The sequence below is a fragment of the Nelusetta ayraudi genome, unplaced genomic scaffold (genome assembly GCF_046127955.1).
Source record: "Nelusetta ayraudi isolate G7.1 ecotype Tasmania unplaced genomic scaffold, CSIRO-AGI_Nayr_v1 ptg000017l, whole genome shotgun sequence".
NCBI lineage: Eukaryota > Metazoa > Chordata > Actinopteri > Tetraodontiformes > Monacanthidae > Nelusetta > Nelusetta ayraudi.
Genome location: NW_027466067.1, coordinates 7,275,917 through 7,289,162, shown reverse-complemented (window position 1 = coordinate 7,289,162; position 13,246 = coordinate 7,275,917). Strand labels below are relative to the sequence as shown.

At 45.6% G+C, this 13,246-nt stretch overlaps 2 protein-coding genes across 4 annotated transcripts in view; both read left to right on the top strand.

Moving 5' to 3' along the window:
- Window positions 1–89: 89 nt before the first annotated feature.
- On the top strand, window positions 90–3,195 carry rpl22 (ribosomal protein L22). Its single transcript, XM_076025095.1, has 4 exons — window positions 90–215; window positions 656–766; window positions 1,016–1,140; window positions 3,015–3,195. The coding sequence occupies exons 1-4, from the start codon at window positions 156–158 to the stop codon at window positions 3,154–3,156; spliced, it is 438 nt and encodes a 145-aa protein (XP_075881210.1). The 5' UTR covers window positions 90–155; the 3' UTR covers window positions 3,157–3,195.
- Window positions 3,196–3,964: 769 nt separating this feature from the next.
- The window catches only part of chd5 (chromodomain helicase DNA binding protein 5), a 44,509-nt gene continuing 35,227 nt past the window's right edge, over window positions 3,965–13,246 (top strand). Inside the window, exon 1 of one of the 3 annotated variants that reach the window (XM_076025084.1) lies at window positions 3,965–4,626. In XM_076025084.1, the coding sequence (XP_075881199.1) occupies window positions 4,560–4,626 (67 nt within the window). In that variant the 5' untranslated portion in view covers window positions 3,965–4,559. The remainder of the gene's footprint in view (window positions 4,627–13,246) is intronic. The other 2 variants (XM_076025083.1, XM_076025086.1) reach the window with 2 other exon arrangements.

Below are 13,246 nucleotides of genomic sequence, written 5' to 3'. Positions count from 1 at the left end.
TTAAATAACGTATTGCTACGTACATAAGACACCTGAAATGCTACACTTTCGAAGGGTCACTGCGTCTAAATCGTGTTTACAGGACGAAAACGTGTTGAACGCACTTAATCGAGTACAGATAAGTCGATGCGCTCGACCGTGCGGTCGGATATTATATGTCCTGCGTAGCCCTTGCTTCTTCCTTTTTGCTTAGCGTGTCAGCCATGGCCCCGATTGTGAGTAGATAAACGATCAAATAAACTACGATTAGCCCATATTTGGAAGCCAATTTTCGAATGATAGGTGTATGAATAGTTTGTGTTACATTGAAAAACAACATCGGATGCTCTTGTTGGGGTTTTAACGTTTTTTGCCCGCCGTGTCGTCCGACACCACGTTGGGCTGACGGCAATGCTACGTTTGCTAACAGCATAGCTAGCTAACAGGAAACACGAGCTAGAAAGTTTATCGGCTAATGCTAAGCATTATGGACTTTGCGAACCCGTTGCATGTTTAACACAGTGCAATTTAAAAGGAAAACTTTGGCTAGTCATTCTTACTTCATAGAAAGTATAAAAGACGGGAGTGTCACTCTTTAAACGTGTGGTATAGGGACGCATTTTGCTCATACGATGGCGCGCTTGATTTAATAAAACCCCTTGCATTTCTCCGCCAGAAGAAGCAAGTGGTTAAGAAGCAGGGTGGGAAGAAGAAGAAGCAGATCCTGAAATTCACCCTGGACTGCACTCATCCTGTTGAGGATGGCATCATGGATGCGGCCAACTTTGTAAGTAACACCGTGCATCGGTTTTCATGTTACATTCCTGCTAAGCGATCAGCTCATCAATTTGATCGATGAGATTTTTCCCCCCCTCACACCGAGTCAAAATATCCTGTACTCGTGTCAATAGAAGTCGACTGGCTGTGAACATCAGTATTTTACAGTGTGTTGAACAAACATTGTCTGAGATCATCAAAATGTACCTTCCTTGATGAGTTGAACAGAATAATTTAGGCCTTCATTTTGAACCCACAGGAACAGTTCCTGCAGGAACGCATCAAGGTGCATGGCAAAGCTGGAAACCTGGGTGGAGGTGTGGTGTCCATTGAAAGAAGCAAGAGTAAAATCACAGTGAGCTCTGAAGTTCCCTTCTCAAAGAGGTACGGAAACGTTTGTCACCTGTGTTTTCTTGTACATGTGTGTCATACACGTGTTTTCCGGGATCTACACATTTGTTTCAAAGATATACCAAGACCTTTTCTTTTATTAAGTTTTGAAGCCTGTATTATATTTGAAATATATATATATATATTTTTAAACCTCTTGGGAGTACAAGTGGGCTTGTCTTGCAGGCCAAATGCTGCATATAGTGTCAAAATGTAAGTTTTTTTTTTACTGGCTTACTGAAGGCTCTAGACATATAAAATTTACATAAAATAGTTGATTCACAACATTTTATGGAGTTTTAAAACGGATCAGCCAAAGTTAGACTATTAAATGTTGTTACGTTGGTTACAAGGTGGAAAATAGTCAACTTTTGTCTGCAGTGCTACAAACCGACATTATCTGTCTCTTTGCCTGTTACATGGTTGACTGTAGTTCCACCGCGTTATCTCACTAGACCAACTTAGAATATAGTTGATATGAGTTACTTCCAAGTTTCTTCAGAAGGCACTGGGAGGAGCTATGACAGAGCTGATCCGTGGAAATGAATGCAGCTTTGACTGAAGTCACACCGTCTTCGTCCTTCAACCGTCACAGGATTTGTGTTATTTGTGTACCAATCAGCAATTTTCTATTCATTGGTGGTATGAGCTTCATATTCGGGGTTTATAATCTGTCTAAAACACATTTAAATGATACAGAGAACACGAGGCAGTATAGTGCTGACTGCATGTAGTTTAAGTCAAGTTATTTGAATGCAATTTACCAATTCCCGATACGTGGCTATACAAATGCCCAACATGATACAATCAAGATTTTATTCAATAAAACTACAAACTATTTTTTTCACTGTCTTGAAACAAAATGGTGTGATTGATCACTGCACCACTTGGCTCTTTCCGATGGAAATACATTTGCTGCGGAAAGCACAATGTTTCCTCTTTAGTCATTTGTTCTCCTGTTTTCCTTGAGGTCCTCCGTCTCATCCATCTGTCACGATTAACATTGACACGAGCTCAATTTTCTGATTGCCACAGCCTGTGTCACCCTGCAGCTGCTCACTGCATCTTTTCATTTTTTTTAACCACCTGAAAGCAAAGACAGCTTTGGCCTATGCAACACCATCTATCACCACAGAATGGGTCCAGTTGTATTATTTAGATGAGACCCTGGCCACTCAACCCCACCAGACTGTGGTGTCCTGCAGTAACATTGACCAACAACAAAGCTAAACTTGCGTGATAGGTTTTTTTTTTCGTGGATTGTGTCATGTTCATAGTCATATTGACATACTAGCTGTTCGTATGAAACAATGTTTCACATTTCCTCAGAGGATTGTTGCAATACAAACAAAAACAACAAAAGCTTGAAATCAAAAATGTTTTGTAATTGAAATTGTGCTTTAGTATTTTTTATTTTTATTTTTTTAATTGATTAAACTGTTGGCAAATATCTGTATTGAAAACAAAAAAAAGAAGAAAAGATTTACGAACCTCAGGCTTTACAGCGCTGTTAGTGTGGGGCCACGTCAGTAGTGAGTGGATCCCTTTAAGAAGCTTCATCTCTGGACATGACCACCAGAGGGTGACCCAGCACTGGGAGAGGAACTCATGGAAAATCCTCCATCATGGATCATGTTCTCACATTCATTAGAAAATGTGTTGACTGAATCTTTCCTGACAATGAACAAAGATTGCATAGACGAAATTAATCCAAAAACACTAAAGTACCTTTCTGACAGGACAGTACGTGAGTGTTTTTTTTTTATGATAAGGGACAAACCTCAGTTAACCTGCAGTTAACAGTGTAGTATTCTAAGTGATCAACATCTCTTCTGTTTTTTTTCTTCTTCGTCCTGTGTTTCTTGCAGGTACTTGAAGTACCTGACCAAGAAGTACCTGAAGAAGAACAACCTCAGGGACTGGCTGAGGGTCGTGGCGAACACCAAGGAGAGCTACGAGCTGCGCTACTTCCAGATCAACCAGGACGAAGAGGAAGAGGAGGAAGATTAAACTTTCCATCACTTTTAATAAACCGTCAATGAGACAAAAGTGTCTGTTTTCTTCTTCTTTTACTCTGGTTGCTTTCACAGTCACACCAAAGGTCTTTGAGTATAACTGACAAAGCATAACTAGAACATCCTATCTAGATATTTAATTTGCACATTAGGTGTGATTAAGTGTCTTTTTTTATTATTATTTTAACACTTTTCTACAGATAAATAGGTTAACAAAAGACAAAATTCATCAGTTATGCCTGTGTCGGAAAACTGTTTGTGCAAATTATAGTTTAAGAGAATTGTTTGCCATATTTAAATTGATTGAACGGTCCCTGTTAAACCTGTGCCTTGGACTTTGGGCAGATTTTATTTTTGTCTCGTGTGTGTGTTTTGCTGCGCTGTTGTTACTCGTGCTCTCTCTGTGGGGCATCCTGTGTCACAGCTGTGTGTAGCAGCACAACACACACACACACACACACACACACGGCCAGTCGGAGCTGTTCGCAGCATGCTGTCGTCGGGATGCTCTGGGCTTCTTCCTCCCCTCCTCCACCTCCTCCAATCTCAAGGTGGTCGGTCGGGGGGACGCGTCCCGAGCTGATTCAGAAGGAGGGGTGGGGTGGGGGGTGTGAGATTTTGGGTCCCGCGCTGGACGATCATGACACCACCAGACAAACCACGTCACGTTCGAAGAAAGCGCATCAAAACTGTCCGGCTTCCATTCGCGAACGTGTGCTTCTCCTCGCTAATATTCCGCCTTTTATCTGAGATGTTCGCGTGGCCGAACGGTGCCGACGAGCGGCAGAAGTTTTGTTCTTCCTGCGGAGAACCGTTCGGGTGCAGCGGAGGATCCGCCTGGAAGCTGCGGGCTCCTTATTTTTTCTCTCTCCCTCACCCCCCTCCCGCCCCTCCTCCTGCAACACTACTAGTCAAAGTGGTAACTAGGAGAGCGGCATGACTAACTAGTAGTTGTGGCGAGGAAATTATGGGATGGCATCGTCATGGCAACAGACCAGACGTCACAATCTGGGCATGTGTGTTCCATTTTTGGTCTTTCTTATTTTTCAGACTAGAAGACCTGGATAGACATCAGTGGAATTAAAATAAGAGAGGGAATGAAAAAAATAATGAAGGAGGGGGATTTGTTCCGTCATCCCACAACGGTGGAGGGGGGGAGGAATAGGCGTTTATCGGGGTAAAAAAAAAAAAGAAAGAAAAGTCTTTCAATATATATTTTAAAAAAGAAGCTGGGCGACATTTCTTTTTCTTTTTTTCTTTTTTCCTATTTGGATGAAGAAAGAGCTCGAGTTCCGGCGTCTGGAGGGTTAACTTTCGCTGTTCTCGCTGTAAAAAGGGGGCTTTGGTTGGTTGTTGGTGGTGGTGGTGGTGGTGGAGGGGGGCGGCTATGAGATAAAGATGCCGGGGTCGCTGAGTAATGAAGACGAGGGACAGGACGACATGGATTTTGAAGACGATATGCCAGGTGAGGTAAAAGTGGGGGAGGGGGGAGGCGGGGTGTCCTTCACGTCGTTATTTTTTTTTTCTTCTCTCTCTTCCTTCCCCCCCTTCCCTTCCCGCTCTCCTCGCGCCGCTACCGCCGCCTTGAATGCGGGGTGGGGGGTGTGGGGGAAAGGGCTTGTCCCGCGCGTCCCCGCCGCGAGCACCGGGGGTGGATGGATGGATCGGGATCAGCACAGTCACGCCACTATTATGATGTTTAATACACGACTCGCGGGGGGTGGAGGTGGAGGGGAGGGGGGGGGGTCTCGTTGTGTTTGGGGGGCCGAGGGTCGGGTTTCTTCTATTTATTTATTTATTTATTTTTTATCTATTTATTTATTTATTTATTTATGAAATCCTTCCGCGTACTGTCTTCTAATGCTGCTGCCCCGATTGACCAGGGAGAGAATTCAAGATGCTGCTGCTGCTGCTGCTGCTGCCTGGCGTTTTCCTCTCTTTCTTCCACAGCGAGGATTCGTGTTCAAGCAAACGGCTTCAACCTTGAGTCCCCCACGAAACCCCACAAATAAGAGAGAGAGAGAGAGAGAGAGAGAGAGAGAGAGAGAGAGAGAGAGAGAGAGAGAAATTTTAGAAAAACGCCTCAAGTTTGGTTGAGAGGCGGGCGCGCGCGCGTGCGTGCGTGACTGTCTATTATGTCTTTCAGAACGGGGCTGCGTGCGTGCGTGCGTGCGTGACAGCGCCGGCGTTGTTCGGTCCAGCTCGTGATCTGCTCGGGAGGCTGCTGCTGCTGCTGCTTCCCCAACTTTGCTCGGTTTTGTGTGTCTGTGTGCGCGTGTGTGTCCGCAGAGGTGTGAAAGCCACGTGTTAGGGTCTACAGTAAACAGTGCTAGTCCAGGCGCCCCGCGTGCGCGTGCACGATCAGGTCCCCCACTCCTCCTCCTCCTCCTCCTCCTCCTTCTTCTTCTTCTTCGTCTTCACCCGAGTTTCAACCTCACTCTCTCTCCATCTCTCTCTCTCTCTCTCTCTCTCTCTCTCTCTCTCTCCCCCTCTCTCGCTCACTGGGGGGATTCACAGCAGCCACAGTGACTCATGTGGTCGTACTGAGAGCGAGTGACCAGCGTTGACCCCTCGCCAAGACACAGTGAGACGGGAGAGAAGCTGAAATTCCTGAATGCATTGATCCAAAGTGGGCTTTTCTGTTTTTTTTTTGCTGTTGGTGAGCTTCATAGTTTTCCAGGTATTGATTTCCACCCTCCGTCTATTACAGTGAAACCAGATGGTGCTTTCCACACGAGGCCCCACCAAAAAAAAAAAAAACCCAGTACATTCAGTGAAAAAACAAACAGAACTCAACACAAAATGTGGTTATTCAAACAATCATGACCTGCTCTGTCAGTATGGTCCACACGTCTGGTTTCGAGGAGTCACGTAAAAGTAACGTGTCTTTGGCAAGGTCTTGTTTCTATCTACCAGACCAGGCGTGGGCAAACTACGGCCCGGGGTCCATATGCGGTCTGTGTGGCCCTGTGGTGACCTGGCAACTTCACCCATGGCCCTGAAAATGGACGGATGGACCAATGTTTCATCAAATCAGGGCCTTAGAAAGATTCCCCAAGGTAAACACCATCGGATACCCAGGAAGCGCGTTCGTCCATTAAGAGGATTCAGGCTCTCTGTTTATCGCCTCGTGGCGATTTGCGAAGACGCTGCATTGGCTAATTAAGAAAACGGCTTCACCTCTCGATAACAAGGTGAAGCACAATGCAAATAAACAGGGAAAAGGCGCCGCGCACAGCAACAACGACCGCGCACCAGCGGCGGAGCCAGAAGTGTTTCCTCGGGGTGGCCGCTGCGTGAGATCACGACTCACACATGGGGTGGCAAGAAGGGGGTAGCTGTAGTTTTTTTGTATTCCTCAAATGTTTTAGGGGTGACCTTGCGGCAGTCGGCCTGTCACTGTTCCTATGAGTTAGAGGACCGCAAATCCTCACCAATGTTAATATCAATAATCAATCTACATCAGCTTGTTTCTACTGTCCTATTGTTCGGGGTTTAGGGTTTACATCAAATGTCTTCTTTCAATACTCAAGGGCAGTCATCAAAACAGAGATCTTGACTACTGTCAAATTATCCTCCCCTCCACGGTCACCCCTGGCCACCACGTAGCTCCGCCCCTGCCACGCGCGCCAGTGGTGGATGGCAGAAACTCAAAGCAGATATCTGTTGTTCATTTTTTTGTAGTTTGTTTTCATACATGGGCGTCCTTGGAGCCCAACGTCGCTAGGTTACTGGTAGGAATCGTCTTACTAACTCCTCAATATGCTTCCCTCGTCGCTCGGTTGGAATTTGATCAACCGGAGCCGTATGAGGTGAAAGAACCTGTTGCTGGAGGCGGGGTTTAGTTGCAGCCACCAACGGGAGGCTGACGCACGGTAACCGACGAGCGAGAATGCAATCTGATTGGCTGTGGCGGGCGAACGACCCGCGTCATCTCTTCCCGCCGTCGCGTTGGAAAATGTGAAACATCCCGTCTGTCGTGTCAGGTTAAGTGCAGCCATTGCGCAAATCACACCTGTCAAGGTTTTTTTTTTGTAGCACGTATTTCTGCTACCTCACCTCATTTTTTTTAACCCGAGAGGAAAAGAAACATGCTTGAGCGTGCGCAGAAGACATTCAAATGCTCGCGCAAGAGCGAATTCAATGGGTTCCCCCAGTGCAACTACGGCCTCAGCTACTCACACATACAGAGCTTTGTGCGAGTTCATTTTTTTACAAGGAGGATTTTGTCAGTAAGGAGGCTGTGTGCCGATCGGCACTGAGTCCGAATATGATTGGTTGAGTGACTTCGCCAATAGGACGGCAACATGCTGCAACACCACTTGGACCAACTGGGAGCCCAAGGAACAGGTCTGAATGCCTGAATTGATTGCGTTGCGTTTCGGTGCAATATAAAAAAAAAAAAAAAAAAAAAAACTTTATTTGTACAGCGCTAAATCACAACCAAAGGCGTCTCAAAGCGCTTTATACAATCAGAATTTAGCGCTTTATACAATATGAATGTGAATGTTTGTAAAATGCCACACAGTTCAGTGTAACTTTTCCAGACAATTTTGTTCATATTGAACCACAGAGCTGGCCAACGCGCGTGTATAATAATAATAAAAAAAAATTGTAAACGCCGGGGTTACCAACTGCAGGCGGTACGCCGCTACATGCGGCGACACCGAAAGTGAGTCCTTCACCTTGAACAGCTCCACAAGACGGAGAGCAGCAGAGGCGGCGGCGGCGATAACTCTGCAGATTATAGCCCGCCCCATCCCAGGAGCGAGTGCAATCAGCATTCTTTGCCATAGTCGCCACCAGCTGCGTTCGCTTGATGTAGGCCACCGCGGGCGAAGACACACCAAGTCAGCGCCTATAGCCAGGAGCGTCTGATGATCAGACGGCTTGATTGTGGAGGCAGGGGCTTAAACAGCGGCGCTCTGACCTCCACTTTCATCTCACACCACGGGGAAAAAGTTTCACGGCTAGTCTGCGCTAGCACCTCGGCCACCGGACCGACGGCGAAAAAAGAGAGAGAGAAAAAAACCCGACAACAATCAAACGCACGCTGTCGTTGCTTTCGCATTGAAAACCCCCGCTTGGTCTTCACAACAACCCGCCCGCCTTCGCATGGGCTGACACTTTGTACCCTGCAAATGCGACAATATTTTAAACAAGTCAGGCCAATGACAGGAGGATGAGGCAGATGGAGATCAGCGGTGGACAGTTGAGTCATTAATAAAATATCATAAATGAAAATACAATAAGAACCCGTTGCTGGTACGAAAATGCGAAAGGTGCGATTGATGGTGGCAGGTGGGTGAAGACGCCTGAGCGCTAATCCGGTTCGAAGGATCAAAACACTCTCGTGCGTCAGTCAGAATTACCACACGTCCAACTCCGGATCGTTATTGCTGTTTTTTTGGTTTGTTTTATTTTCCTGCGCTGTTTGCGGTAAATCAAAGGGACTGTCGACGACGGAGTCGCTCAGCTATGTTACACGTCAGCCTGCGAGGCGTGTGTTTGATGGAGGGTAAGCGTGTCGGTGAACGGCTGACCTGCCTGTTTTTTTTTTAAAACCAGCATGACGTCTCGTTATTGTTTTCATATACATCAACAAATACCTGAATTGGGCTGTTTGTGCTGTTGTCTCCTTTGCTGTGGCTTGACAGACGCCGTCGCGTTCACCGTAGGTCGTAAATCTGTGGTCCAACAGGTACACACAAGAAAATTGGTAAAAAAAGATAAAATAAAAAAAATACGAAGCAAATGTTAACATCCTGAAATTATACACATTTCCCCCCAAATCTCCCCCAAAATATTTAACCCTGCGTTTTGAACCTCCTATAAAAACTTGTATTTTTTTTTTATGTTTGATAGATACAAGCTGCCGAGTCTCAGTTGGTGGAGCCAACCACAGTCTTTGGATGGTGTTGAGGGTGAACCTGGGAACCCTTTGTGACATTGCAAAGAAAATTATGAGGATTGTGTGTTTTGGCAGCCCCTTTTTAAAAAGAAATGCAGATTAAGCAAATGAAGTAAAGCATCGACTTTTTGTTGTTTTCCAGTGGGTTCTTCGACATATTATTGCACACTTTGGTTTCTAAAATGTGAAATACATCAGGTCTCGGCAGCTTGCAATGAAATCAAATAAGCAGTCGACGTGTTCTAGTCTATTGACGGACGTCTCCACGGTAATTGAAGAAGATGCTCAAGTCCTTTTTTTATCGCGGCAGCTGAAAGGCAAAACTGAGATACTTTCACCTTCATCAACAGACGGCGGCTTGACAGATAAGGTCGGGGATCCCGGTCACGTCCCGCCGTTGTCCTCACGCCGCGCAATTAACATGCAACAGCATGGAGCGAAAAGCGCGTCCTGGCGGGGGCGGGCTCAGACCTCTTAGCGCCGTCCTATCACAGCCTTCATTTGTTGCGGCACATGAAATGTCCTAATTCCCTTTGTATCTCTCCGGGTGCTTACGCCGTCACACACTGTTCCATTGTGTCGTCCGTTTTAATTGTTTTGTTCTTCGCTAAAATTGAAAGATTATCATGGGCTTTTGTGTGCCTACAAATGTTATCCCCAATTGGATGCTGTGTGCTGGTGGGGCTGGTGGTGCTGGCGGTGTTGGGGAGGGGTCTATTTTTGGATCACTCACTGTGAAAGTTGACACCATTTTTTTTTTTTTTTTTTTTTTCATTTCTGCCGCTCGTGCACGAGGAAGCTTGCGCGCGATGGATGCTTTTATTTAATGTGCGGCTGCGGATGAGCAGTGCAGCAGCCGCTTATTTATTTATTTGTTTTAATATCTGCCTGGCGTCGGCCACATTGCAGCATGGTGCATCCATCATTTACAGTACGGGGGCTAGTAAGGTTTTCTATCTTTCCATTGCGCAGCGACTGCAACCCCCATCACTGGTATGTCCGTCTGCATTTCCGTCAACGATTGAAGGTAATGAATCCCTCCTTGTGAGGGAGGCAATATGCTCCCATCTCCTTCTCCCCGGCAGTGCGCACGCCAACGGTTAAAAAGGGGCTAATGCGGCCGACAGTTAACTCTGGCCTCCTGGCATTGGAAGTTACTCGTGTATCTCCCGTCTGATAATGGGTCAGTCCAGTGGCCAAAGCCCTTGCGGGAAGGTCAGACGCTCGCTGCCTCTGCCATCCGTCCGCACTCCACACAAAGCCCACTTGCCAAGTGGAGCTTTTGGTCCTCTTTCTACCGGAGAGCGGTGCCAGACTCTGCTGTGCCACATGACTGAACACTCCCCCCCTCCTCCACACTCACCCACTTCCTTCCAACACCTGGCACAGCCTGGTCCGCCCAGCAGGGAGGGAGATTATCATTCCCCTGATGGGTTTCCCCAAAGGCCCGTTACTGGAGGCCGCTCGCGAGGCGGCGCAAGCTTTAAACACCGACATTGGCTGCAACAGTGGCATTATCTGCCTGTAACTGAGACGCTTACGACATCTATGGGCCCAATATTTTGTTGATGCTTCGGGACCTTTTTTCTTTCTTTTTCTTTTTCTCCCATTGGAGCTGTAGCTCTGTTTATTCAAGCATGGCAGATGAAGTGGCCTCAAGAGGTCAACTCAGTAATTAGATTGGAAAAAAATAGCGCATTGTGATTATTTTCACACGTGTTTGACTCTTGCGATGATCAAGATCTTGGTCTTGCCCACTGAAAATGTAGTAATGCTGTCATTCTGCCCCCCCACGAACTCTTTCCTCCAATTAAGATACATATCTCGATCTTGCTATTCATCTTTTCCTTCAAACAGTTTTGTTTTCAGGAGTCTAAATGTAATTAAAAATGGGCATGTAGCAGTAACCGCCATCTTCTTTCAAGCTAAAGCTAACCAGTGCACTATTTTACATTGATGTGCGCGCACAGCAGATTCAGCACAACTGTTGATCGAGCTAAAGGCTAAAGCAGGAGGACATGCTTGTAAGGGAATGTTGCGAGTAGTTGTCTAACAGAATGCTTGATACAAATTCTTTACGATTTGCTGCCTCAACACTGACATTTTCTTTGGTCCCTCTGCTGTTATGAATGTGTGGAGACAAATGTAGCTTTTTTTTTTTTTATAGCCAGGAGATAGGTGCTAAGGTAACAAGAATGCAACACAGTTACATAGAGGGCAAGGGTGCGGTTCGACCAGTCTTTGGATTTAGAAATTATTTTTAAACGAGCGATTAAGTGTAAAAGACTACATTATGTGGCTTTTAGCAGTTACTAACCATCTCAGTAAAGACGCTAGTGGATCATAAACCAACGTCAGTGACAAAAAAAAATCGTACAGGTTGATATCACTATTGTTTTTGTGGAACAAAGAGGTAAATCAAAGAGATTTCTAGATTCGCTGAAAAGTGCAGGATTGTCAAAGCCACTCAGAATTCATCACTAACGGCATGCTTTTCGTTGAGCCGGTCCATCTATGCTTATAATTTACATGCTGAATTGAAATTGTTCCCCGGGTGGTCCTACGAGGAAGGGCAGGGGACCAATAACAGGAGGATAATCTCCAAAAAACACGAGTACACGTGCAGGTATTCATCTGAAATTTGAAGCATGTCCTCCAGAGCACAAAGATGTCTCCCCACAGAATCATCAAAACTGGCTGAATGTTCCAATTGTTACCATGGACGTCAGCACAAAGTCTCATCGCCATGGGCGCACTGGTTGCCTGTTTGTAATGAAAAACATGACTCTTGCATATAATTAACAACGTTCCAGTGGTAACTGCGCAGCAACACTGAGATTTATTGTGCATGAAGAAGATTCTGACATTTCTTTGTTTGGCTAATCTGTCACAACTGAAGAAAGAAGGAACTGAGTGTAAAGCCGATGGGCTGTGAGCTTTCGTTCCTCATCCAAGTCGTGTCATCATCCGTCGCATCTAGCAGAAATGGAAATCTTACTTGCCATCGCGACATGGCTGCCAGGTGGTTTACGTACAGTATATCTGAGACATGAAAGCGCTCGCTGTTTGAGATTGCATGTATATAAAGCTTTTTATAGAAAATAGAATGAAAGAAAACTGCCAAGGACGTTTGTTTCTGTGCATGTCAGGCAGCAACAAAGAAGGAGAAGTATGAACAGAGGAAAATGGGCAGATTTTAGATGAACATTTCTGTGACGCTGAATTTTTCATCAGTGGTTCTTCTCTATGATGGTTTCCTTTTGAACAGACGTCCACAGAGTTTTTTGTAACTTAAATGCCGATTTGGATTTAAGATTATACCGAGTGCGCAAATGTTTTGGAAATTCGCTACTAAATCTGTACACATATTTTGTAACTACACTATAATTGTAAAGCCCTGAGGTAAAATGCGGCAAACGCATGGTTTGTTAGCCAAGGAAAAGCAGAGAGACAGGCAGCGAGACTGAAAAAACATCTGCTGAGGTTAAACATTTGACTACCAAACAGGTTATTCCTCCACCATTTTAGCTGAACACACGCTAGTTTTGTATACACATAGCAAGTTTGTTTTTAGCGTGAAGGAGCACTGATCGGAAAGAAAAAGGCATGAAGAAGAAATCGAATTTCAATTGTAATTGGTTGGCCAATGTCGGCTAGTTTTTAACGAAAACTGTGGATCACAGGCGATCCTGATGTGAACATTATTTTTGCTACTAAGATGTTTTTTGCACCGATGCTTGAAGTATATTCTTCCCTTTGCGTTCCAATTTGTTTGTTGTTCCATTATCCGCACCAAGGTTCCCTTGCAAGCGGACCGAGACCACGGCTTTCAGGCGGACCAGAGTATACAAGTTTTGTGCGTACCAGAGTCAAGGGTGCACTTTCATGTTGACCCAACGGTCCGAACTATAGAACTCTGGCCCTTTGGTTCGGATCGAACAGTGGCAACGTATACGCGCTCTTAGCCTGCCTAGTCAATGTTTCATATCGCTAATCAGGAGGTTTAAAGGAATCTGTTTAGCTGAGGTACACGGAGTACATTCCTGGCACAATCTCTATGGCTGGGCACTGACTCAAAGGACTCAAATGACCCAGATCTGCCTATTGAGTGATCCAGAAGAGTCATAAGGAGTTTAGCGATCTGCACTTCTCATCGCTAGCGTTGGCTGAGTGG

What these genes read in the sequence shown, in the direction of transcription:
- rpl22 (XM_076025095.1), top strand. Translation starts at nt 156, where the DNA reads ATGTCCTGCGTAGCCCTTGCTTCTTCCTTTTTGCTTAGCGTGTCAGCC. An exon ending in TCATGGATGCGGCCAACTTT is followed by an intron (nt 767 to 1,015) that starts GTAAGTAACACC and finishes TTGAACCCACAG; the next exon opens with GAACAGTTCCTGCAGGAACG. An exon ending in GAAGTTCCCTTCTCAAAGAG is followed by an intron (nt 1,141 to 3,014) that starts GTACGGAAACGT and finishes TGTTTCTTGCAG; the next exon opens with GTACTTGAAGTACCTGACCA.